Source organism: Phocoena phocoena, chromosome 10 (assembly GCF_963924675.1).
Source record: "Phocoena phocoena chromosome 10, mPhoPho1.1, whole genome shotgun sequence".
Lineage (NCBI taxonomy): Eukaryota > Metazoa > Chordata > Mammalia > Artiodactyla > Phocoenidae > Phocoena > Phocoena phocoena.
This window is the reverse complement of record NC_089228.1, coordinates 81,909,592-81,934,782: the sequence shown is the minus strand read 5'-3', so window position 1 is coordinate 81,934,782 and position 25,191 is coordinate 81,909,592. Positions and strand designations below refer to the sequence as shown.

Below are 25,191 nucleotides of genomic sequence, written 5' to 3'. Positions count from 1 at the left end.
AAAATCAACCTGACAAAGACAGATTAACAGGAGAAAAGCATACACATTTATTTAAGTTTTACATGACACGAGACTTCATAAAGAAATGAAAACCCAAAGACATGGCATACTTGCTTTTATGTAAGGTTGAACAAAAGAGACAATTGTGGAAAAGTGTCTAAACTATGGGGGGAGGCTGAAGAAGGTAAGAATTACTTTTAACAAGTTCTGTGTTTGTTTTTTTTTTTTGGTGGGATCTTAGTTTCCCAACCAGGGATTGAACCTGGGCCCATGGCAGTGAAAGCGCTGAGTCCTAACCACTGGACCACCAGGGAATTCCCAACAAGTTCTGTTTGTATAGAATTCTCTTGGTCGCCAACTTCTTGTGCTCCTGGTTCAGGGAGGGCACCTTTCAAATGGGAATTTTCACTCAAGTTTGCAAAATGATGATTTTCCAATTCGATTATTCTTTCTACACTTATTTGCTGACATTCTTCTGTAAAACAAGTAATAAGTCATCTCATCAACTCGTACTTTGTCTAATCTGAATTATTTTTTCCTACTGCAAACGTAGGAGAAATGATTCATTCTTTTCCTGTATTTACAGTATTGTGTGTGTAAGGGGTTGGTGTAAAATTGTCCTCCAGGGGTGGCAAATGAATTCTCCCTCTTTTTTGTATACGTGGGTCCAGGAAATTTCCCTGTGGTACCCTTGACCTTATCAAATGCCTTGCTGAGACTCAGATGTGCAGAGACACTGGCCTTCCCCTGACCTCTCCTTTTAGAATCTTGGCCAAGGAGCATGTTAGCTGCTCTCTACCAGGCTCCCACCTCCAATGGCAAGGGCATTACAACGGCTTCAGGGATTCCAAAATACCAAAACCAAGCTTGGTGGAGGTTAAACAACACACCTCCCTTAAATTGGTTGATAGGAACATCACAAAGTTAGATGGACTTAAGATACTGAAGCATAAAGCTCATTATGCATCTTCACTCTTCCCTCCAACCTCATCCTCTCTTGATGCACGTTGGCATTCGCTCTGGACACCACCTTTGTGGTTGTATTTTTAAAAATATATATATTTATTTTTTTTTGGCTGTGTTGGGCCTTAGTTGTGGCATGCGGGATTTTTCGTTGCAGCGTACGGGATCTCTAGTTGTGGTGCGTGGGCACTCTAGTTGTGGTGCGCGGGCACTCTAGTTGTGGAGTGTGGGCTTAGTTGCCCTGCAGCATGTGGAATCTTAGTTCCCCGATCAGGGATCGAACCCGTGTCCCCTGCATTGGAAGGCGGATTCTTAACCACTGGACCACAGGGAAGTCCCTTTGTGGTTGTATTTTTGCCAAGTTACCCAGAGGTCTCCATTTATCTTTTTCCTTCTATTTATTTATTTGTCCCTTTTATTTCTTTCTGTTTCATTTTATTTTATTTTAAATTTTCCTTCAACTTATTATTATACACAAAAGTGTATATAATAATTATGTACAATTTAAAGAAGACTAATAAACAACATGTACTCACCACTGAGCTTAAGACCAGGTACTGCTAAATGTGTGGCTGGCAGATTTGGAGGCCACAGGAAATGTGACTTCTGGTGTTAATCCCACGGGAGTATGAACTTTTTGTTAGGAATTTTCCAGATACTTTTATTTATTTTCCTTTTCTTTCCCCCCCCTCTATCCAGAGCAAAGATGGAGGCCAGTTCGCACACTGAAGATGCGGCCTTTTGATACTTTATTTACAAAGAGTAGTCAGCCTGTGAGCTGTAGTTTGCCAATTTGACTTTTTTTTAATTGCACTAAAACATGATTTATCTTGATTCCTGAGTTTTTTGGTGTTCTCTTAAATTTTGCACCCAAGGCAGTACTGCTTTCCTACCCCGGGGCGGGGGTGGGAAAAATGCTCTTTTTTAACTTTGTCAACTAAAAAAAAAAATAGTGCAGGAGGCTGCAAATAAGAAAAGAGTTTATCTGGAGTCTTAAGAATTGCAGTTAGGGAGACACAGATTCGGGTAACCCTGAAAATGTGTTCCAAGGAAAAGAAAGAGTCAGGGGCTTATAAAAACACAAAGCCACAAGGTTGTTAAAAGTTGCCTGGCGAGAATTATGATTGACTAAGTCAGAAAATATTTGTCCACAGGGAATCACAGGTTGTTTTAGGGTAGGGGTCTGATAAGTAGACTGTCACGAGTTACTTTATATGTATCTTGGGTTTCTAGCAGGTGTTCTGGATGACTTCATAAGGTCAAAAGGTCAGATTCCATCCAGGCTGAGATGTGTATAAGTCACATTTCCTTAATGGCCTCCCAGCTCCATTTTAGAGAGCTCTCTTAGCAGTACCAACTCCTTTTGATTTTCCTTTCACAATTTCCAGAACTTTTCAGGACCTTGGCTTTATATCCTGACTGCAAATCTGTGATCCACTGTAATCCTGATTTGGTCACTGAGCATTGACTGATGTCCTCAGGGCAAATGCCAGCTCCAGGGCTCATTTGTTTTTCTGGGTTCTTGCTGTCCATTATTTATGGTTTTTGAAGATTTCCCTTACTTTCTCACCAACTAAGCCCTACAGTAAAAATGTGTTTGTTTTTTTTTGTTTTGGCCTAGCCACGCGCCTTGCGCTATTTCAGTTCCTGGACCAGGGATTGAACCTGAGCTCTCGGCAGTGAAAGCGCACAGTCCTAACCACTGGACCGCCAGGGAATTCCCTAAAAATATGTTTTAAAAAATATTCTATCCAGAATATTAGGAAAGGGAAGACCTACCCTTTCCTTGTGGTAAATTTAAGTCCGTTTTTGTTTTTTTTGTGTGTGTGTGTGTTTTTGTTTTTTGTCAAAAAGAAATGAAAGCCTATGTCTTAGATCTTCTTTCCTAATCCTTTTTTTGGGGCAAAAGTGATGTACCTCGTCCTGCTCCTTCCTGATAATGACTTCTGGTTGTGAGGACTGAATTAGTGAGAAACTGTACCTGGTGCCTGGTCCCTGGTATTTGCTGCTCAATATTACCTGTTAGGCTCCTTCTATTGTTTAAGGGCAGCCTGATAAACAGGGAGAGCCCAGAGTCCTTTCAATGCCGAGCCAAGGGGCTGGGGGGAGGGGTGAGAGGCTTCGAAGGGGGCAGAAGGGCCTGTGTTAGGGGGTTAGGGCTCCATGCTAGAATTTCGCTGCTGATCCAGGTGGCACTCACCAGGCTGTAGTTTTCAAAGTCCACTTTGTCCTATTTGTACAAATAATCACATACCTTCCCCTTTCAGTCTCCTGCCACTCCTTCTAATTCCCCCTTTATATTAAAAGAAAAAAAGCCAACCAACCAACAATTCTTCAACCCTTTCTGCACCCCTGACTTGTGTTCTAACCCTGGCTTTCAAACTTGAATGTGCATTAGAATCCCCTGGAGGGTTTGCTAACACACTGAGTGCTGGGACCCACCCCCAGAGCTTCTGATTCTGCAGGTCTGGTGGGGAAAGGGGTGGTCAGTATAGGGGGAAGGTCAAGCGTTTCTAACATGTTCCCAGGGAGTGGCTGCCACCTACCTGGAACCACACTTAGAAACACTGGCCCAGCTCCTTACCCACCCTGGACTTGTCTTTCCTCCTGTATTAAGCATCCACCATGTGCTAGGTGTTGTGGCGGGATTTAAGATGCCCAGGTAAACAGGCAGGTTCGGTCCCTGCCATCTTTTATGGTTATTGGTGTTTTTTAAACACAATTCTTCCTGTTGAAACAGTTTCTCTTTTGAGATCTTTTCTTCAATGTTTTGAAATCTAGTCTTCCTAAGCCTAGGCTAAAACGTCTAAGAGACAGTTTCTCAAAGTGCAGCCTAAAGTCCCCAGTGTTAGACTCTCCTGTAGTTCCTTTTAAAAATGCAAGGCCTGGACTTCCCTGGTGGCGCAGTGATTAAGAATCCGCCTGCCAGCGCAGGGGACACGGGCTCGAGCCCTAGTCTGGGAAGATCCCACATACCATGGAGTAACTAAGCCCGTGTGCCACAACTGCTGAGCCTGTGAGCCACAACTACCGAAGCTCGCACGCCTAGAGCCCCTGCTCCACACAAGAGAAGCCACCACAATGAGAAGCCCGCGCACTGCAATGAAGAGTAGCCCCTGCTCACTGCAACTAGAGAAAGCCCGTGTGCAGCAATGAAGACCCAACACAGCCAAAAATAAATAAATTTATTTAAAAAAAAAATGCAAGGCCCTGCAAAGGAGGCAAGAATATACAATGGAGAAAAGACAGGCTCTTGAGCAAGTGGTGTTTGGAAAGCTGGACAGCCGCATGTAAATCAATGAAGTTAGAACACACCCTCACAACATAGAGAAAAATAAACTCAAAATGGCTTAAAGACTTAAATATAAGACATGACACCATAAAACTCCTGCAAGAAAACATACGCAAAACATTCTCTGACATGAATCATACCCATGTTTTCTTAGGTCAGTCTCCCAAGGCAATAGAAATAAAAGCAAAAATAAACAAATGGGACCTAATCAAACTACAAGCTTTCGTACAGCAAAGGAAACCATAAACAAAATGAAAAGACAACCTACGAACTGGGAGAAAATATTTGCAAATGATGTGACCGACAAAAGCATAATTTCCAAAATATACAAACAGCTCATGTATCTCAATAACAACAAAATAAACAAAACAAAAACAGCCCAATTGAAAAATGGGCTGAAAACCTACATAGATATTTCTCCAAAGAAGATGTACAGATGGCCAACAGGGACATGAAAAGATGCTCGACATCACCAATTATTAGAGGAATTATATGTGGAATCTAAAATATGACACAAATGAACTTATCCACAAAACAGAAAAAGACTCCCAGACACAGAGAACAGACTTGCGGTTGCCAACGGGGAGTGGAGGCGGAGAAGGGATGGATTGGGAGTTTGGGATTAGCAGATGCAAACTATTACATATAGGATGGATAAACAAGGTCCTACTGTATAGCATAAGGAACTATATTCAGTATCCTGGGATAAACCATAATGGAAAGGAATATGAAAAAGAATATACAAACGTATAACTGAATCACTTTGCTGTACAGCAGAAATTAACAACATTGTAAATCAACTACACTTCAATAAAATATATTTAAAAAAAAAAAAAAAGCAAGGTCCTGGACTGATTCTAGAGACACTGAACCTACAGGCAGGTTTGGGGTAGGGCCAGGACTCTGGTTTATAATGACTCCACTCCGCCCCCTCCAGGGGGGGAGATCCTTCCTTGAGGAGCCTCTCTCTTAGCTGAGGGTTCTTGGCTATGAAGAAGGAACATGATTACTTCCTTACAAGCCCCCTGCCATGTCTACTTCACAAGGCAGTAGCTCATGTGGCAGACATTCACGGTATCATTTCCTCTATCTCCTCCATTATTTCTGATAAAGTTGTTAGCAAGACTTTCTCAGATGTGCATTTTTAGTGGCAGTGGATAGCAGATGTCCCAGTTGCTGCAGATGCCACCCCCCCACCGCACTTCCTGCGTCATATCTATTCGTCCACCTGTGTTAGAAGAGCAGAGCCCGCCCTCCCCGGCCATGCTGCCTGTGTTCGTCTCCCATAGATTCTGCCTCTGTTTGTGTGTCCTGTGTGGCAACAATGTGGTTTACTGGCCAAGGTAAAATATTACATCAGGTTACTCTGAGACCTGGCAAGTTAAGGGGAGAAATGAAGCATTTATCCTGACTTTCCCATACAAATCATGCTTCAGGGTAACCCAACAGCCTTGAGGAGGGACAGTTCCTTTTTACTAAAGAATTCCAGCTAATAAATGAGGACAAAATAATAGAATTCAAAAACCAACATTTCACAACCCCTCATGAAATAAGTGATTCAGGCAAAAGTCATCTGTGGATGAAACTGTCAGTTGGAAGGTTGATGGGGAAACCTTACAAAGGAGGGGTCAGGCTATGGCCATCTGAACCCATCACTCAATTCAGCTTCACTCAGAGAGGGACAAGGGGGCAGCACTTGCTTCCTGAGGGAGCACAATAGGAAACACAGAGCTCTGGGAAGGAATCTTGTCCCCCGCCTCCCTCACCCAGTGGAATATGAATCTAATTAAACCTTCAGGTTTGATAACTGGAAATACAAGGGATGGAGGAAAAAAGTTAAATGACACTCTGAGGAAGAAACAGATGAATCCAGAGAGTGGAACGTTCTACAGGACAAATGAACATATTTCTGTGTAGACGGTATCAAAAAGAAAAAAAAAAGAGAAAGAAGAGAGGATAGGAGGCGTAACTACTGAAGACTGAGATTTAAGAAACATCAAAATGCAATGTGCAGGGACTTCCCTTGTGGCACAGTGGATAAGACTCTGCGCTCCCAATGCAGGGGGCCCGGGTTTGATCCCTGGTCAGGGAACTAGGTCCCACATGCATGCCGCAACTAAGAGTTTGCATGCCACAACTAAGGAGCCCAGGTGCTGCAACGAAGATCCCACACCAACAACGAAGATCCTGCATGCCGGAACTGGAATTAAGACCTGGCGCGGCCAAATAAATAAATAAATAAGCAAGCAAACAAATAAATATTTTTTTAAAAAGAAAAGAATGTCTTGAACATTCCTACCGTCTCATCCAGGCATTGCATTTTCTTTCCATATGGAGAAAAGCTGTGGCTGTCCCACTCAGCTGTTCTTTCTTTTCACAGCATCTCCTTTAGGATGAGATGTTGTTGTCTCACATAATTGCCACAGTGCTTATTTCTCTGCCAGGCTGGCCTGGGAGAGGCTTCTCATCTGCATTTTACACACCTGCTCCCTGTTTCATGGAGGACAGTATCTCACCCCACCTTAGAAATACAAAACAGCCAGTTTTTAATTATCTTATGAGGCTCCTCCTCCTTCCCCTCATTACACTTGTTAAGAGCAAGTTGCATTTCTGTGATAAGAAGGAATGCGAAAAAGAAAGGAGGATTTGATTTGCCAAAGTCACAGATTTTCACAGGCAATAAGCACACCAGCTTCCTCCCCAAAACTCACTCCCAGTCCCACAAGTGTGCACGAGGAAAACAGACATGAAGATGTGCACTGACAGAACCACAGAGACTCTGCAAATATTCATTCTCCTTCATTAAGAACGTTAAGTTATAAACATTTTGATTCATACATAGTCAAAGTGGGTGGTGCACCTCGTTCCTTACCTTGAAACCAAATGTCCTGCCCTTCTGGAACTTTCACCAACCCTCTCCAAAGCCAGTATCTTACCCCAAAGAGGTAAGCCTTCCCCAATTCCCTGAGTTCACATTTATTTAATGCTACAGGCCCACCTAGCCCTGTCCAAGAAAAGGACCAATCATTGCCCTGAGAGGGCAGACCCAGCAATGTGGAAGAGAAGTGTTCCCACGTGTGGGCAGCTCTTCCTATGTGGGAGAAGCCAGGTTTTTAGTCCTAAGGAATGATTTCCCTGTCAAAGAGAAGCTGATTTTGCAAAACGCTAGACTCTAAAGGAAGGTGGAACCGTCTTCTAGGCTCCTCCAGTAGACCCTCTACAGACCCATGGTCCTGAGGCTGAGTCCAGGGCCTTCTATCCCCTTGGCAGGTGTACAGCTCAGAGTGTCCCATAGACGCTGACTTTGGCCAGGGAGATGCTCTCTATGTACTGTTTCCGGCCTTTCTCATACAGGACATAGAGTTGCGGGGCCTGGTCCTCCCCGCCCACACTGCCCTCCAGGGTTGCCAGTGAGGAGTAGCCACTGGGCCCCGGCCACAGCTGGACCGTCTCCTTCTGCCATGAGGTGCCATTGCTGAAGCTCCAGCGCAGGGTCAGGTTCACTCCTGGGAACAGCAGCAGAGTCAGGGGAAGGAAGGTCTCCCCCTAGAGAAGGCCTCCTTCTCTAGGTCACAGGGGCTCCTCGCCGACCCCACCTGGCAGATACTCACGGAACTCTGGATGGGCTGGGTTGGAGAAGAAGACAATGCCGGAGTTGGTGGCCACAGCCCCTGCGGCCACCACAGGGTCCACGAGCTCAGGGTCGAAGGTCACATCACGGGGCCTCAGAGTATCACAGGCATCATAGCTGCGGAGGATGATCCGGCAGTGGCAGTGGTAGTTGTTCTGGTTCCGGGCATTGATGACCACTGAGCCATCGGGGAGCTCAAAGGGCTGAGCGGAGAGAAGAGGGCTTCAGGAAGACGCAGGGTGGGTGCGGGGTGAAGGGCCCTGTCCCTGAGGGAGCAAGGCTGGGTGGCACGGAGCTGGGCAGTGAGTGGCACGGGGTCCGTGAGTGAAACGGTGCTCTGGAGGACAGAGCAGGTTGAGCAGGTGGGGGACAGCCTATGGACTCCTCCTGACCTGGCACTCGTCAGGGCTGAAATCATTTTCCCGCTTGGGCTGGCCATAGGGGATGCCGCTGACCCCACTCCCATAGTGCCAGGAGGCGCCGCGGTCATCGCTGAGGAGGCAGAAGACCCCGTCCCGCTCCAGCGTCCCATGGCCACACACAATGAGCCGGCCCTTCCGAGGCTCCCGCTGTTTCTGTGGGAAAAGGACAGGGGTGCCACAGACGGAGACCTTGAGGGGGCTCAGAAGCAGGGGAGGGGAACCAACCACCTCCTAAGTGTGAGGACACACCTTGTCCCCTTCCGTTCTGTCCTTGCTTGCTGAGGGTTCCACAAGCATTACAAACACCCACCGTCTGAATTAAGAAGCTCTTTGGCAGAATAAGCTCCTTCGGGACATTCAGGGTGTACTCTGGACAGGCTGTGCATAGGACAAGGGGGCCCAGCCACAGGGGGAGATGGGAGCTTAAACCCAACCTGTGTTCACAGGCCAAGCTGTGGACCATGGCACAGGCTTGTGTCTGCCCAAAGGAGGGCTTTCGTCTAATCTGCACAGGACTTTCTAACTTTTTTCTAATCTGCATATGGATCAGTGCAGCCCTGTTGACAACCCCCAGATGGGAAGCCAATGGCAAAATTCCACCTTCCCTTGGCAGGGTGTTCCTCCCAGGATGTCCCTTTCTTCCAAGGAATGCCACCTAAGACAGAAAAATCTGACTTCACAGGATCTTCTCTTTGCAAAGGAGTCCATAACGGGGCAGACTCTCTATGAGGCACCTCCCTCCACCCATCTCAGGACAGAGACCTGAATGCCAGAGCCCGGTCCGGGGGCAAACATCTCAGTGCCTATGTCCAAGGAGAGGTTCCGAGGAGAACTCCAGGAAATGCCGTCATCCTTGCTCCACACCAGCATGGTGGAGGCCACCTGGCAGCCAGCCTTGTGAGCACAGAGGGAGTAGAAAAGGAAGACCACTCCTGTTGTTGTATCGCTCACCACTGCCCCCAAGTTCAGCCCATCTGGGCTCTCCCCATCGTCCACAATGAAAGCTGTTGGAGACCATGTACTGCCTAAAGAGAACAGGGAAGAAACCCAGGGTGAGCACTCTGGAGGTTCCCTTTCCACCACTCGCTGCAATTTTCACCTCCTGCTAGGGACCCAAGGCCTTATGATGGCCCCACGAGACCTGCCCCTCCTTACTTCTCAGACCTTATCTATTCTACCCTTGCTCACTCCATTCAGCCGCACAAACTCCTTCTCATTCCTCAAATACTCCCCTCCTTGCGGGGGGCGCGGTGAACTCTGTCTAAGCTTGTTACACCTGCCTGGCTCTTCTTCCAGGCTCACTTACCTCCTCTGAGTCTGCTCAAATGTCATCTACTCAAAATTACAGTCAAATTCTGGCACTCTCCATGCCTCTTGCCATGTTTCATTTTTCTCTACTGCACGTATCAGCTCCCAATACAAAAAATACATTTACTTATCTATTATGTTTATTGTCTGTCTCCCCCCACCCCAGTAGAATACAAGCCCTGTGAAGGCAAGGAATTTTGCTTTGTTTTGTTCATAACTGTATTCACAGAACCTAGAACAATGCCAGGTATATAGTAAGTGCTCAGTAAATGTCTGAATGAATGTTCAACTCCTTGGTAAGCCCAATTTCCAGATCACTGCCCTGGACACCTTCCTGCCTTAGGTTCCCTCTACTCTTCAGGGATCCAGCAGCCTCAAGGCCCTAAGGCAGGTCAAGCTCCCCACCCATCCAGCCTCTTGTGACCCAGGCATCTTTATACCCTGGTCCGTGGACCTCCGCAGAGCAATGAACTTAGCTCCTTTATCCGATGCTGACATTTTCCTGGCCTCAGCAAAGGCAAGGAGAGTGCCCCGAGGAGAGGTGGTGATGAGCGGGATGCGGAAGGTGTCCACAGAGCCGATCTGCTTCCCGCTCACCCACAGCAGCTGCTCCATGGTCACAAGCGGACGAACCTACGAAGCGAGGAGGGAGGGTCAACAGAACAAACGTAACTTGGGGTTTTAGGGTGAATGAATAGCGGCTCGGAGTTAGGTTCCCCTGGGAGAGGCAGGGTGATGGGGATCCCGAGTGGGAGAAGGGGTCCCAGAACAAGGAAGGGGAACCCTTAGGAGAGTTCGGAGCGAAACTGGGGGCTCGGAGAGGGGGAGGGACTACGAGGGGACAAGGAGCCCTCAGGGACAGGGAGACCTCAAAAGGGTAAGGAGCTCGAAAGAGGAGACTCAGAGGGAAAGAGGACAAGGGCCCAGAGAGGGAAAGGGACTGGGAAAGGAGTGAGCGGGGTCAGAGAGTTCCTCGGAGGAGAGGGGGCTCAGCAGCCTAGGTCCCGGGGTACAACTGGGCACAGACCGCCTGCGTGAGTCGGGGATGGGGCTACGCGAGGGGTGACTCACCAGACTGAAGTCGTCCTTTGCCCGGGCCCCGACTCCTGCTGAAGACAACAGCAGCAGGAAGATCGCGGCAAGCACCTGAACCCTACAGCCTCCCCATGATCCCAGCATTCGCGGTCTCCCGGGTCTGCCCAGGGGCACTGTGCCGGGTCGCTCCGCAGTCATCGCTCCCTCGCGGCAGCAGCGACCCTGGCCCCCCCAGGACTAGACGCGGGCTGGATTCGTCAACTGACCCCGGCCCTTTAAACGCTCAGATGTCACCCTCAAACCCGCCCCAATCCCAGCCCGCCCGCCACGCTTCCGCGACTCTCTTTGGCCCTGGCACGACTCCCCACGTGACCCTTCAGCGCCTCAGAGCTACCTCTTTCCAATTGGCCCCCATGGAAGCGCCGGAGCGCGTGACCCCGGCCGGAAGCGTATTGGCTGGGGTGAAGAAGGGGGCGTGCATTGCTCCTCAGGAGCCTTTTGATTGGTCGAGGCACCTGGGTTACGTCATAGGGGCGGGATCTATTTTAAAGAGCCAGGCGAGGTTAAAAAGAGCAGCATGTAGGAGGAAATAAAAGTCCCAGAGTTTTTGAGAAAACAAAATATCAGTCTTTTAATAAAATCTTTTTACTACAAAATCGAGATCTGGAAGGCGGGTTGAGGCTGTGAGGCTGTACAGGCGGCGTGCAGTCCTGGATCAGAGCTACGCCTCTCACTTCTTCCTCTTGTCTCCTGGGGGCACCTCATTCTTCTTGCCCAGAATCTTCAGAAGGGCCTTGGACATGTAGTAGGGCCGGTCCACGGAACCGTCGTTCCGCTCCAAGTCTTCCACTATGGCACGACATAGACTCATAAGAACGCACCGCTGGGAGCCAACCCCACTCCCCGGGAAAACCAGGGACTAAGAGACAGCTCCCTGGTTTCCAGGCTGCGCCACCACGGGCTGATTTTGGGGGGCAGTTTTTGCAACCTACTGGGTAGGTTATGTAATCGTTTCCTCATCTGTAAAGGGGGGGGTGTCAAAAATATTTCACAGCGTGATAAGGATTAACGAAAAAACACATGTCAGTTGCTTAGCGCAGAGCCCGGTACGTATGAAACCCTGAATGAACACATACAGTAGGGTGAGAAAATCCCCACTCACTACAGCCACCTGCTGGGAAGAGTCCTGTGGCTAACTTCTTTCCCAGATTTTCTAGGGGAAGATACCAGAGGCCTCTCCCCTGGAATGTTCCTTCTTGGGAGAGCCCAGGAGCCTGGGAGCTCACTCCCTCCTTTCTTCCCAAACACCTGCCCTGAGGATGTTAGAAGAGCCTCTGGCTCCTGTAACTCACGAGGTCGCTGTTTCTAGAAGCACCAAGTCTCCAAAAAAGCCTGAATGATCTGGTACCTTTAAGTTGAGGAGAGGAGGTAGAGGTGTGACTCACAGAAACAGAGGAAGAGAGTGTCCACACACATGCCGAAAACGCTGAAGAAGCCATTGGCGATGACATAGGCCCCCAGGATGGAGGTCTGCAAGATGCAAGGTTTCCTTTAGGGTTCCTTTGGAGAGTTGGAGGGTGAAGCGGGCGTCGGGGATGGGGTGGGGTGGAGGGTGGAGCTGGGGGGTTTGGGGGGTGTCACTCACCATCATGGGCAGCCAGTAGTAGTTGAGTTGGGGACTCTCAATGTCTTTACCCAGTCCCTGGATGCGACCGGTGAAAAAAAAGAAGGACAGGACCCCTGTGAGAGAGATCTGGAGGTCAGCATCACTCCTCTTAAACTGCCCAGCACCCCTGTCCTCTGTAACTCCCTGCCCTGGTCCTTACCAACACCTCCAACCACTAGCAGCTTCCCAAAGAACAGTAGCAGGTCTGTGACTTTGTCCAGGACGACCACCCTGTACAAGGAGTTGGGGTAGGTTGGGGGTAAGAGGCCTGGCAGGGGTGGGAGTAGAACTGGCTATATAATTTGCCATGACAGGTGCAAAACAAAAACTGTTCACATTTCAAGATGGAGGCAGCAGAGATTAAACCAAGCTCAAGGCCCTTCTGAGCACAGCATGCTTATGGGTGGGAGATCACGGAGGTGGGGGGCGACAGCCTGACCTGACAATGTTCCTCATGAGCAGCATGAAGGCGTTTTTGGCTGAGACACAGAAATTCTTCCCGTAGATGGCAATCTGGGTGAGGCGGAAAGTTCAGGGTTACCTGTGGCGAGCGTACCTAGGCCAGGGCAGGAGACCTGCATCCAGGGCCCCCAGAGCAAGGGGTTGCTCATGTAGTGGGCTCACCATGATGTATGCATTGCGGTTCAGGAACTTGATAAACTTTTCCAAACACCAGAGGCAGCACTTGAAGCAGCACATGATACAGCGGGCCATAGGGTTCTGGGTTCCTGGGGGTAAGGAGGGCTCATGTTTGGGCACTGGCCCCTGGCAGCACACTGGCCCCACTCCAGCGCCCAAGGGTCCAGCTGATCAGCCTAGCCTTGCCCAGCCCCCAACCTCGACTCACCTCTCAGTTTGTTGTCAATGTACTCCAGGATGACCCTGGCTATCTGCACCAGGGTCAAGATGAGGGCTCCAAAGGCTAGCGACCCAGTGTGGTAACTGCACAGGGGTTAGTGAGGTAGTCAGAGGACTCCCGGGTTCATGATTCCCAGCCCCCTGCCCCAGGCTTACCGGAGTGTGCGCGTGAAGGCAGAGCTCAGGGGAAAGGTAGGGATGTCCTGGGGCTTGTGGAAGGCCCAGTAGAAGGAGGCAAAGGCCCCAGCCAGGACACACTGGCCCAGGGCTAGCACCCAGTTGATGGTCCAGAACAGCCCCAGGACCCCGTAGATTTGCAAGTTGAAGAGAGAACGCTGTACTAGGCCTGTGGACAAGTAGCCCTGGAAGACGCACATCAGCCCTGGGCAGGAGGAGTTCACCGGCTGGTCCTGGGGAGGCAGGCAGAGGAGGCTCATTCCCAACCAGCTCCTGCCCTCCCAGAGCAGAGGGTGGTAACAGCCTCCCCAGAACTGGGGAAGCCCATTCCTTCCAGGAGATCCATCTCTGGGTTCAGACAGGGTTCAGCTTGCCTATTGTGTGAGTGTAATTAGTTTCCTTCAGTCTCCAGTCTCTGGACGGCACAAGAGCTCCCAGGCCGTGTGGACTAAGCCTTAATGGTATGAAGGCAGTGTGACAAATGCCTAGCTCTCCTTTGCACTTGAACAGCTTGTCCCGTCCCAGAGCAGCCTCTGCAACTTCAACCAAAGCACTTTCTAGCAAAATTGAACAGACTGGGTATCAGATGATGCTAAGGAACCATTAATTTTGTTTGGTGTGATAATGGTGTAGTGGTTATGCTTTTAAAAAGTCCTTATCTGTTGAGATCCATCCTGATATATTTAAAGGTGAAATGGCACAATGTTCAGAATTTGCCTTTAAAAACTCGAGGGCTTCCCTGGTGGTGCAGTGGTTGAGAGTCCGCCTGCCAGTGCAGGGGACACGGGTTCGTGCCCCGGTCTGGGAAGATCCCACATGCCGCGGAGCGGCTGGGCCCATGAGCCATGGCCGCTAAACCTGCGCGTCCGGAGCCTGTACTCCACAACGGGAGAGGCTACAACAGTGAGAGGCCTGCGTACCGCCAAAACAAACAAACAAACAAAAACTCAAGAAAAATAAATTGCACGGGGGACTTCTCTGGTGGTCCAGTGGTTAAGACTCCACGCTCCCAGTGCAGGGGGCCCAGGTTCAATCCTTGGTCAAGGAACTAGATCCCACATGCATGCCACAACTAAGAGTTCACATGCTGCATCTAAGAGTCTGCATGCCGCAACTAAGAAGTCTGCATGCTGCAACTGAAGATCTTGCATGCCGCAACGAAGATCCTGCACGTGACAACGAAGATCCCATGTGCTGCAACTAAGACCTAGTGCAGCCAAATAAATAAATAATTTTTAAAAATTTCAAGGGGTGGGGGATGGGTAGGGAAATAGATGAAGCAAGAACAGAAGGCTGAAGGTTATGGAATCTGAGTACAGGGATTCTCCATGTTTGTGTGTGTTTCTGAAAATTTCCCTAATAAAAAGTAAAAAACACAGATTCGTCTCTTAAAGCAGAGGAAATAAACATATGGGATTTAATTAATCTTAAAAGCTTTTGCACAGCAAAGGAAACCATCAAAAAATGAAAAGACAACCTACTGAATGGGAGAAAATATTTGCAAATGATATGACCAATACGGGATTAATATCCAACATGTAAAAACAGCTCATACAACTCAACATGAAAAACACAAACAACCTGATTTAAAAATGGGCAGAACGGGGCTTCCCTGGTGGTGCAGTGGTTAAGAATCCGCCTGGCAATGCAGGGGACATGGGTTCAAGCCCTGGTCTGGGAAGATCCCACACGCCGCGGATCAACTAAGCCCGTGCGCCACAACTACCGAGCCTGCGCTCAAAAGCCTGTGCGCCACAACTACTGAAGCCTGCGTGCCTAGAGCCTGTGCTCTGCAACAAGAGAAGCCGCCGCAATGAGAAGCCTGAGCACCGCAACGAAGAGTAGCCCCCACTTGATGCAACTGGAGAAAGCCTGCGCATAGCAACAAAGACCCAACTCAGCCACAAATAAATAAATATATATTTTAAAAAATGGACAGAAGAACTGAATAGACATTTTTCTAAAGAGGAAATGCAGACGGCCAACAGGCACATGGAAAGATGCTCAACATCGCTAATCATCAGGGAAATGCAAATCAAACCCACAAGGAGATATCACCTCACACCAGTCAGAATGGCCATCATCAAAAAGAACACAACAAATGTTGGCAGGGATGTGAGGAAGAGGCAACACTTGTACACTGCTGATGGGAAAGTAAATTGGCGCAGTCACTGTGGAAAGCAGTGTGAGAAGTGTCTCAAAAAGCTAAAAATAGAACTACCATATGACCCAGCAATTCCACTTCTGGCTGTACACCTGAAAAAAAAAACCCCAAAACCACTAATTGGAAGAGACACATGCACCCAATGTTCATAGCAGCATTATTTCCAATTGCTAAGGTATGGAAGCAATCTAAGTGTCCATCAACAGATGAATGGATAAAGAAGATGTGGTACATAAATACAACGGAATACTACTCAGCCATAAAAAGGAATGAAATGTTGCCATTTACAGCAACATGGATGGACTTGGAGGGCTTCCTGGACTTGGGTGGCTATTTCCTTTCCCATGTTAGGGAAGTTTTGACTATTATCTCTTCAAATATTTTCTCTGGTCCTTTCTCTCTCTCTTCTCCTTCTGGGACCACTATAATGTGAATGTTGTTGCATTTAATGTTGTTCCAGAGGTCTCTGAGGCTGTCTTCATTTCTTTTCATTCTTTTTTCTTTATTCTGTTCTGTGGCAGTGAATTCCACCATTCTGTCTTCCAGGTCACTCATCCGTTCTTCTGCCTCAGTTATTCTGCTATTGATTCCTTCTAGTGTATTTTTCATTTCAGTTATTGTATTGTTCATCTCTGTTTGTTTGTTCTTTAATTCTTCTAGGTGTTTGTTCTTTTTTTTTTTAGGTGTTTGTTCTTTAATTCTAGGTCTTTGTTAAACATTTCTTGCATCTTCTCCATCTTTGCCTCCATTCTTTTTCCGAGGTCCTGGATCATCTTCACTATCATTATTCTGAATTCTTTTTCTGGAAGGTTGCCTATCTCCACTTCAGTTAGCTGTTTTTCTGGGGTTTTATCTTGTTCCTTCATCTGGTACATAGCCTTCTGCCTTTTCGTCCTGTCTATCTTTCTGTGAATGTGGTTTTCCTTCCACAGGCTGCAGGATTGTAGTTCTTGCTTCTGCTGTCTGCCCTCTGGTGGATGAGGCCATCTAAGAGGCTTGTGCAAGCCTCCTAAGGGAGGGACTGCTCTGTTTGAAATTTTATAACAAGAATTTATAACCACTTTCCACTTTGTATGTAATTGTGGGTTTGCTTCAGTCCCCACCGCTAGGTCATAAGCAAGTTGAAAGCAAGAAGTACTTCATTTGGGGCTTTGTATAGCCAGTGCCTGGCACATAATGGGTCCTTCTTAAATGTAAACGACCTCCCTCTCCTTTTTTAGAGTGGGGCTAACGCCTGTGGGCACAGCCCATGGCCCCAGTTCTGATGTGGTGGCCACATGAAAGCTTTGACAGTAAATACCCAGCAGTGCAGCCTCACTCCCTGGGAACTTCACAGGGGAGAGTTTGGGGTAGCAGCTACTCTCCCAGGCCCCCAGGGAGCCCACCTGCCTATCGCCTAGAACAGTGTGTTCTGAGGAAGCCTAACTAAAGATAACCTAAACAAAACCCATCTACAGTTATCAGCTCTTATCAGGTGCCAGCCATTATACTTTCATGTGCCCAGTGTCCTTTAATTTTCTCGGCCACGGCCAGGGCCATGGCCAGGGCCACGCTGAGGCACAGATATTAAGATTATCTCCATTTTACAGGTGAGCAGACTGAGACTGAAAGGGTGAAGTGGTTCATGGTTCTCTAGGCGGAGAAATGTCCTGGGGAGGGATGGAGAAGTTCTGAGATCCACCTGCCCCAGGGCATAGTCCAGCCCTCGGGCACAGCACGCATCCTCTTGCAGCACAATGGGTGGCTCAGCGGGAGATCTGGAGTCTGCAGACAGACTCCCTTTCTGGCTCTGCTAGGGGCCTGCTGTGTGACCTGTGAGTGAGCCCCTTGCCATCTCTGGTCCTCAGTCTCCTCTGCACGATGAGGGATTTGAACCAGTTGCTCTCTAAGGTCCCCTCAGCCCTACTGGTGCCCCTCCACATCCACCCCAAATCCTCACCACGGGGTTGCATGATGTATTCATTGGTACATTCTCACAGCCGGACAAGCTGACGTTGGGCGCCCAGAACACGTACTGGGGTTGCCCAGATGTGGCCAGGTACCCAGAGGGGAGTCAAGGAAAGCATGGTGACACGGGGGCCTCCACAGTTCCCCTCCTCAGCAACCCCTTTCCAGGTGCTTGAGCAGGTTGTTCACTGCACAGAGGGGCTGAAATTCAGCCTGTGCTTGCTTTTTCAAGGCAGGGCTGTGTCTGCTGGGAGGAAGGGGTGCCTTCTTCCAATCACACTAAGGCATACTGTCTACAAAAGTATTGCCCTGCCCCCCCACCCCCAAGGGCTCCAGGAGGGCCCAGTCATGTGGGCAAAGGATACAGAGCAGTCATGCCCCAGTAGGCAATGCAGACGAGCAGCAGGACAAAGGTGAACAACGGGTAGAACATGGTAGACATCATCTGTCCTACAGCTCTGCAGGGAGATGAGAGCAGCACACCAGTGAAGATACCCCCCAGTCCCCACCCATCCTCTCACGGTGCTGACCCTGGCACAGGCCACACCTCTGCCCTCTCCAGGGCCTGCTCCTTCCCCCTAAGGCCGGGCACATAGTAGGAGCTCCCTAAAAGAACTGAACTGAATAAATCAGGCTCAAGGGGACTTTAGAGGAAACTAGAGCCACAGAGAAGCCACCAGGGGCGGCTTCAGGGTGAGTAAGGGCTTGTTCCATGTTTTAGGCACTTGACAAGACACTAATTAACTTAATCCTTATGACAACCCTACAAGGTAGGAACTATTATTACCCCCATTTTACAGACGGTTAAACTGAGGCGCAGAAAGGCTAAGCCACACAGCAATGTTAAACACTGTGCTATGCTGCCTTTCTCCTCCAGTGCTCTGCCACCTTTCCAGCACTCCCATCCTGGGCCCACCCCCCTGCCCTCTGCCCCTTCTCCTTCCCACACAGGCCCTGACCTGCTGGCTTCCTCCAGGAGGGCGATGGCGATGCGAATCCGTTGCCGCAGGAAGATGAGCATCAGTAGCAGGATGCCTTCAAGCACAGCCAGCACGATCACTGAGGGTGGACAGGGGGCAGAGTGGCCTGGGTCATGGCCAGGGCAGCCCTTGGGTGGCTGGTGGTTCATGGGTGGGCAGGGCACTCACGGGCTGCTAGCCAGGTCTCCTGAACGCTGCTGTAGGCGCTGAGGTTGGTGGTGAAGCCCAGCTGGGAGATGGAGGCACCCTTGTCCCGCAGTACGCGGTATTCCTCCCAGGAGTGATAGATGCCGTATGCCAGCACGCCGAGCACCCCTATGATCAGCACAAGCACCAGGGGCCCGGCCACCAGGCGCAGAAGCAGAATAAACAGCAGGCTCAGGACCAGAGCCACGCCTAGGGCACTGCGGGCAGGGAAACATAGATGAGGGTCACCCCACATCCCCCATATCTTTCCCCTTTCAGAGGCCCCCAAATACCTTTCCTCAAACCCCCAATGTCCCCAGATCAGAGCCCCCCCGCACGCTTTCTCTTATAAATCCTGTTGGACTTGGGATCCATTCTGAGCTCTGGCTCCACCTCCCCTGCCCAAAGGCTCTGTTTCAGACGGTGGGCTAAGGGATAGAGGGTCAGAGTCGGGGGAAGGGAAGGACGAGAGAGCAGGGGAATGTGGTGACTCACATAAGAATCCAATACCAGGACTGGGCAAAGTCTTCAAAGATCTTGACACTGATGTCACGGGCGTTGAGGCTGTCAAGAAGACCACTGGTGGGGAGAGACAGAGTCAGATGGGGCTGTGAGTGGGAAGGGGGAGCGGGACAGAGATGTAGGGGCAAGGGAATGCCCACCTGATGCCCTGGGCGATGGACGTGTTGGAGATCCCTGGGAGCTCAGGCACGGTACTATTGGACCATGGAAAACAACGCCCCAGAGCTGGAGGGAGAGAACCGGGCGACTGGGTGGGAGGGCCCAGAGTTTGTCTTGAAAGTCTCTGGCCCCCACCCTAGCCCGTCGTGCCCTTAGGGACAGAGTTGAGAAGGGCTCTGCCCCACTCAGAGGGCTGCTCTTGATTCCACAGCCGAAAGGGAGCTCCTGGCCCAGGAGCCCATGCCTCCTTCACTGTCTCTTAATGCTCCTTCCTCCCCACCCTGCCACTGCCTGGGTTCAGACCCTCCTGTCCTCTGGCCTGCCTCTTACAGCACCTCCACGCCCACCCCTGCCACCCTTCAATCCAGCCCCTGCCAGAGTGCCCGGGAGACACGGCACAGCCCGGACCTTGGCATTCCAGGGCTCTAGGTCACTCTGCTGCCCAGACACCTCCAGATGCCTTGCCCTGGAGAGTGCCCACGCTCATGGCCAGGCTTTAAAGGCCCCATCGTCTGAGCCCAGCCACTTTCCCCTCCCCTCTGTACCTTTGCGCTTCCTCCTCCAGAAATCCCATCCATGATGCCCTGTTCAGCTCCATCTCCATCTCACCCCCTCCAGGAAGCCTTCTGGCCCCACCCCTATCTCCCGTGGCACCTATTATGTGCCTACAGAGCCATTTATCTTGACCCTCACAACAGCTTTGCCAGGCAGGCTTGCTTTGCATTTACATTCTAAAGATGAGGAAACAAGGCTCAGAGAGGTTGAGTCATTTTCCTAAGACCACACAGCTGGAAAGTGCTGGAATTTAAATCCAGATCTATCTGACCCTGGAGCACTCATTGGAGACATTTCCTATTGTACCTATTGAGAGCTGGATATCTTTTCCCATGCTATAGTTACATTTTTTTTTTCTATTAAAAATAACATTTAAGGGCTTCCCTGGTGGCGCAGTGGTTGAGAGTCCACCTGCCGATGCAGGGGACATGGGTTCGTGCCCCGGTCCGGGAAGATCCCACGTGCCACGGAGCGGCTGGGCCCGTGAGCCATGGCCGGCTGAGCCTGTGCATCTGGAGCCTGTGCCCCGCAACGGGAGAGGCCACAACAGTGAGAGGCCCGCGTACCGCAAAAAAAAAAAAAAAAAAAAAAAAATTGGGAAAAAGAGCAAAAACAAAAAAAGTCATCTGTGATCCCACCACCCAGCACAGTCACTTTAACATCTGGGTGAACATCCTTCCAGTCTGTTTCCTGTGCCTGCACATAAATGCATGTGTGTACATTCACCCACGTATGTTCTCGTGGCAGTCTCATGCAATCGCTTCGTGAACATCTCTGATCTCACCACCTAGGATGTAGTCCAAAAGCGGAGCAGTTTTCATCTTCGCTTCACCTGTCCCCAGTACCTGGCACACAGCAGGTACATAACAAGCACTGGTGATCTGACTGTAGGCTGTTCATGCAGCAGAGAAAAAAGACGAAGACCTGGTGCTCATTCCGATTTTGTCACAGACAAGCTGTGTGACTTGCTTCTCTCTGAGCCTGGTTCCCTTGTTTGAGGGAAAAAAATCTAGGACTGGATGATGTCTGAGGAAGGAATGTGGCTTCTCACCTGGAGCGGAAGGGAGAAGGAAACTGGGGCAGAGCTCCTGTCTCAGGCTTTGGAGCACTTGCTGGAGGGTGGGGGGAGGACAGACAGACACACAGACACAGAGCAAGATGAAGGAGTGAGTCCCCTTTCTATCACCACGATCATCTACCCAACTCCCCCTCCCACCCTCCCTCGTTATGGACCCTCCTTAGCAATGACATTGGGAACAGCGCTCACCATGTCCCCAGGCACCCCTGGCAGACAAAAGTTCCTATTTGCTGCATAGAAGACCTGCCCGACCGACTGTGAGAGCTGGTCCGTTTCCACAGTCCATGGGACCTCTGGGCAGGAGGACACACACACCTGGGGGCAGAGAGCGTGCTGAGGGGCTGGTATCCAGACCCTGGGGGAGATCTGGGGACAGAGGCAGGTCCCAGACTCTGACCTGGGGTGTGGGGCACGCCAAGCCATTCTGGGTGATCGTGATGATGTTGGTGGTTAGGACGCAGCTGAAGATGTTGAAGTATAGGAGATATGGCTTATCTCTGTAGGAGAGGAGGAAGCGTATGCATAAGGGCTTGGTCAAGCCTTGGGGAAAGAGAGGGACTGCCAGGGCTGTGCCTCAAGAGTGCAATGGGCGGCTTCCCTGGTGGCGCAGTGGTTGAGAGTCCGCCTGCCGATGCAGGGGACACGGGTTCGTGTCCCGGTCCGGGCAGATCCCACATCCCGCGGAGCGGCTGGGCCCGTGAGCCACGGCCGCTGAGTCTGCGCTCCGCAACGGGAGAGGCCACAACAGTGAGAGGCCCGTGTACCGTAAAAAAACACCAAAAAACCAAAAAAAAGAGTGCAATGGGCCCAGTTCCTGGCCTCTGGAAGCTCAGCTCAGCTGGGGAGGTATGGGAGACACCTGATAGATTGCCCGGAGTAATTCAGCATCTCCACTGCTATCAAAATGGTTAAGAGCTTGAACTCTGGAGCCAGCTTTATGACCTTGAATAAGTCATCTAACCACTCACTGCCTCCGTTCCATCGCATGTAAAATTATAGCACCTACCTCACAAGGTTTAAATGAGTTTGTGTGTGTAGAGTACACTGCCTGCCTGGAATGCCATATAAAGGTTAGTGGTTTTATTATTTACTGAACGTTTCCTGCATGCTGGGACTGATAGCCTTGCTTCTGGAATCATCCTTGTGTTTCAGAAGAAGAAATCAAAGTTCAGAGATATTGAGTACCTTGCCAGAGGTCACAAACCAAAACTTACTTAGCCCAGTTGGGGATTCAAATGACCATCTCTGAACCCTAAAACCCGTGCATTTAACCATGACTCTTTGCTGTCTCCTAATTCTAGGGGGATTCAGAAGCCACTGGCCAGCAGTGGAGGCTGTTCTACGTGGCCTGGACTGGTGAGATTCAGGGAGGCTGAAGTGGAGTGGTCCCCTACCCATCCCCCATCTCATCTCCCTCCTGCCCCCTCTTCTTGCCTTCATACTCACTTGTTTTCCCCGATCCCGCAATAGGCCCCAGTAGAGTTCCTGGGGTAGAGGACTTGCTGGGGGTCTCCATACACCCAGGCTGGAGACAGAGACACACAGATGAATCACCAGAGTGCGGCAGGGACTTAAGAGGGAAAGGCTGTGGGTGTGGTCCCTCCTTGGGACAATAATGTCCCCCAGCCACTGCCCAGCTCTGCACTGCCAGAAACTCACCCACAAGCCCCACGGCGATGTAACCCAGAATGAAGAGGAAGAAGAGGACACAGCAGATGATATCTGTGCAGCTCCTTGGAGAGAAATGGGGGAAACCTTTGGAGAGGGGATGCTGGGGAGTGGGGGGTAGCATGGTCTGGAGGAGTCGTGCTTTGGAGAGTTGGGGGGTGCTGGAAAGTAGGCATAGGTAGCTTTCATTTTATTCTCTTTAAGAAAACCTTTTTCTGGGTGGGTAAACTTTCTTCTGAAGTTTAAAACAGGAAAGGGCACAGTTCAGAAGTGCTCAGCTGGATGAATTTTCCCAAAGGACACATGCCTGTGTAGCCAGCTCCCAGGCCAAGACAGAACATCACCAGCAGCCGGGAGGCCCCCTTGTGCCCCCTCCACACACAACAGTCTCCCCAGGGCCACCACCCTCCTGGGGCAGGAGGTTTTTTCCTCACAAATTTCTTACCAATATTTCAGCAAATACGAAGCAAAACCCAGACACCGCCCCCGTCCGCCCCCCCACCCCAGCAGCACAGCGCCCAGAACTCACCTGTTCTTGATGGGACCTTGGAAGGAGGGGTCATATTTGGCTGGTTTCCCTGAAGGGCATGGGGAGGAGTGTGGAGAGTGAGGCATTGAGAGGGGTCTCTCCCCCCATTTCCAGTCCCTCCAAACCCTTCCCCACAGCAGGAGCTACCCTGCACCAGGGTCCTACCTGGCCCTCAGGAGTCTGGGGGGAGATAGACAGGGGCAGGGCTGGCAGGAGGGGAAAGTAGAGAACAGGAAAGGTAGGATCAAGGCTTGGTCAGCAGCTTCACTGATCACTGTGAACTCCAACCAGGCGGCCTTGGAGGGAGGGGAAAGGGCAGCTTTTTATGGGTCATTTATGGGTCACACCTCAAGGCCCTCAGCCAAAGTCATCAATTCCCGCAGGGACTGGCGGGGGGGGGGCTGTAGACCCCCACCCGGAAGGGAGCTTAGTCCCCAGGCTACTGCCATTCTCTGGGAGAGCAGTCAGGGTGACACCTGAGCCGGGCAGTTTGTGGCCCGTCCTGTTCCTGGTCCTCCCTGAGTACACACAGGAAGGAGGTGAGGCCAGGCAGCCAGCGTCCCGTGTGGGCAGGGAGGAGGGAGGACAGAGGGCTGAACCAGAGCGTGGAAAGGGGTGTGGTCCATTCTCCCAGGTGCTCTGGACTCTTGTCCCTCCGTGGTTCTCAGACGCGGTGTCGATGATTGACCCAAAGCTGTTCCAGGAAGTCTGTGGGGTGTCCCCACTGCTCCCTCCCCTGACTCCCTTTGGACCAAGCCTCGCCTCTGGAAGGTCCCTCCCCTGGGGTTCCTTCCTTCCCTAGCCCTCATGCTCAAAGGGATCCCAGAGGCTGGTCCCAGCTCCCCCTCCCTGTAGACCCCTTCACCCTGCCCCCTGCCCTTGTCCTCAGGACCCCTCGGGGCAGCCCCCCAGCCTTTGCCCCTCACAGAGATGCTGGAGATAGGCTGCCCGCTCCTTCTCCTCAGGCCTTACCCTTCACAGGAGCCCCTGTGCTGCCTCTCTTCCTAACCCACTCTGAGATAGACTCCCTCCTAGCAGAGAACCTGGGGGGCTGGTCCCCAGCCCTCTCTCTCCACCAAGATCTGCAGCCCCTACTCCTCTCAGGGACCCCCAGCAGAACCCCCTCCGCCGCCACTCCTCACAGACCCCGGCAGGCAGATCCCCAGCGCCTTTTCCCCTCAGAGACCCAGAGTCCAGGCTGAAAGTCCGCCTCCTTCTCAGGGACCCCAAGCTGTTCCTCCTGACAGCGGCCCAGAGCCCAGCTCACTCCTCCCAGCCCCTGAGCCCCTTCCTCTGCTCGGGACCCTGACCCTGCCTCCTTCAGGCTCTGCTTCCCGGGGCCCTGTCCTGAGGTGCCCAGAGTCCAGGCGTGGCATCACCCCCTCGTCCCAGGGACTCCAGCGCCCCTCCTCACACAGACTTCAGCTTCACACCCCAAAGTCTCCTCAGCAATGGCTCCCAGCCCCTGCACCCCATCCTCCTCCGAGGACCCCGACTCTGTCTCCTTCCATCAGCTGTTCCCTGGGCCCTCCCCTCGGGGACCACGACTCCCCTCTGCTCCTCTCCCTGGTGCCGGCCCAGCCACCGTTCCCCGGAGCAGGCCTCCCCTCCCTCACCGGGTCCTGGGCCCCCACCCCAGCCTCACCGTAGACCTCGTTCTGGTCCTGTTTTCCCCCCATGGCTCAGTCTCCAGAGTGATTGGAGCCTGGGAGACCTGGCAGCTCACCTGCCACCAGCCCCGCCCTCCCACCCTCACGTCACAGCCCCACCCCTGCCTGTGGTCCCCGACACACTCTAGTTCCTCCTTCTAGACTCCGTGCTGGAGGGCTGGAAGCTGGAAGGCAAGCCTGGTACGTGGGTCAGGTCAGGGCTGCTTCCTCGGGCCTCATGGACCATGGCCTGAAGGACTCCCACGCTCTAAGAAAACCCTTCAGAATTTTGCAAACTACTTCAATCATAGTACAGTCACGCCTACACCCTCCTGCCAAAGATTAAGTGTGGAGATGAGATTTGCCCTTGACTAGACCCTGCCCCACAGTAATCCCCTCACA

General features: G+C 51.1%; 2 protein-coding genes across 3 annotated transcripts; both read right to left on the bottom strand.

The window, feature by feature from the left end:
* Positions 1–7,018: 7,018 nt before the first annotated feature.
* NEU1 (neuraminidase 1) lies at positions 7,019–10,991 on the bottom strand. The gene is made up of 6 exons (XM_065885475.1): positions 10,688–10,991; positions 10,057–10,249; positions 9,071–9,333; positions 8,279–8,461; positions 7,867–8,089; positions 7,019–7,761 (listed from the first exon to the last, which is right to left on the bottom strand). Exons 1-6 carry the CDS (start codon positions 10,847–10,849, stop codon positions 7,535–7,537), a joined length of 1,251 nt encoding a protein of 416 aa, XP_065741547.1. The 5' UTR covers positions 10,850–10,991; the 3' UTR covers positions 7,019–7,534.
* A 390-nt stretch (positions 10,992–11,381) lies between these two features.
* Positions 11,382–24,819, bottom strand: SLC44A4 (solute carrier family 44 member 4). Of its 2 annotated transcripts, XM_065884689.1 has the most exons (21): positions 24,786–24,819; positions 23,141–23,189; positions 22,603–22,676; positions 22,390–22,468; positions 21,341–21,440; positions 21,133–21,258; positions 20,917–20,977; positions 19,292–19,376; positions 19,125–19,208; positions 18,612–18,847; positions 18,423–18,522; positions 17,829–17,921; positions 17,456–17,558; positions 13,332–13,585; positions 13,165–13,259; positions 12,942–13,045; positions 12,757–12,830; positions 12,478–12,548; positions 12,297–12,391; positions 12,097–12,181; positions 11,382–11,500 (listed from the first exon to the last, which is right to left on the bottom strand). In XM_065884689.1, exons 1-21 carry the CDS (start codon positions 24,817–24,819, stop codon positions 11,382–11,384), a joined length of 2,121 nt encoding a protein of 706 aa, XP_065740761.1. The 2 variants fall into 2 exon arrangements, with proteins under 2 accessions (XP_065740761.1, XP_065740762.1); XM_065884690.1 differs by lacking the exon at positions 21,133–21,258.
* Between the last annotated feature and the right edge of the window lie 372 nt (positions 24,820–25,191).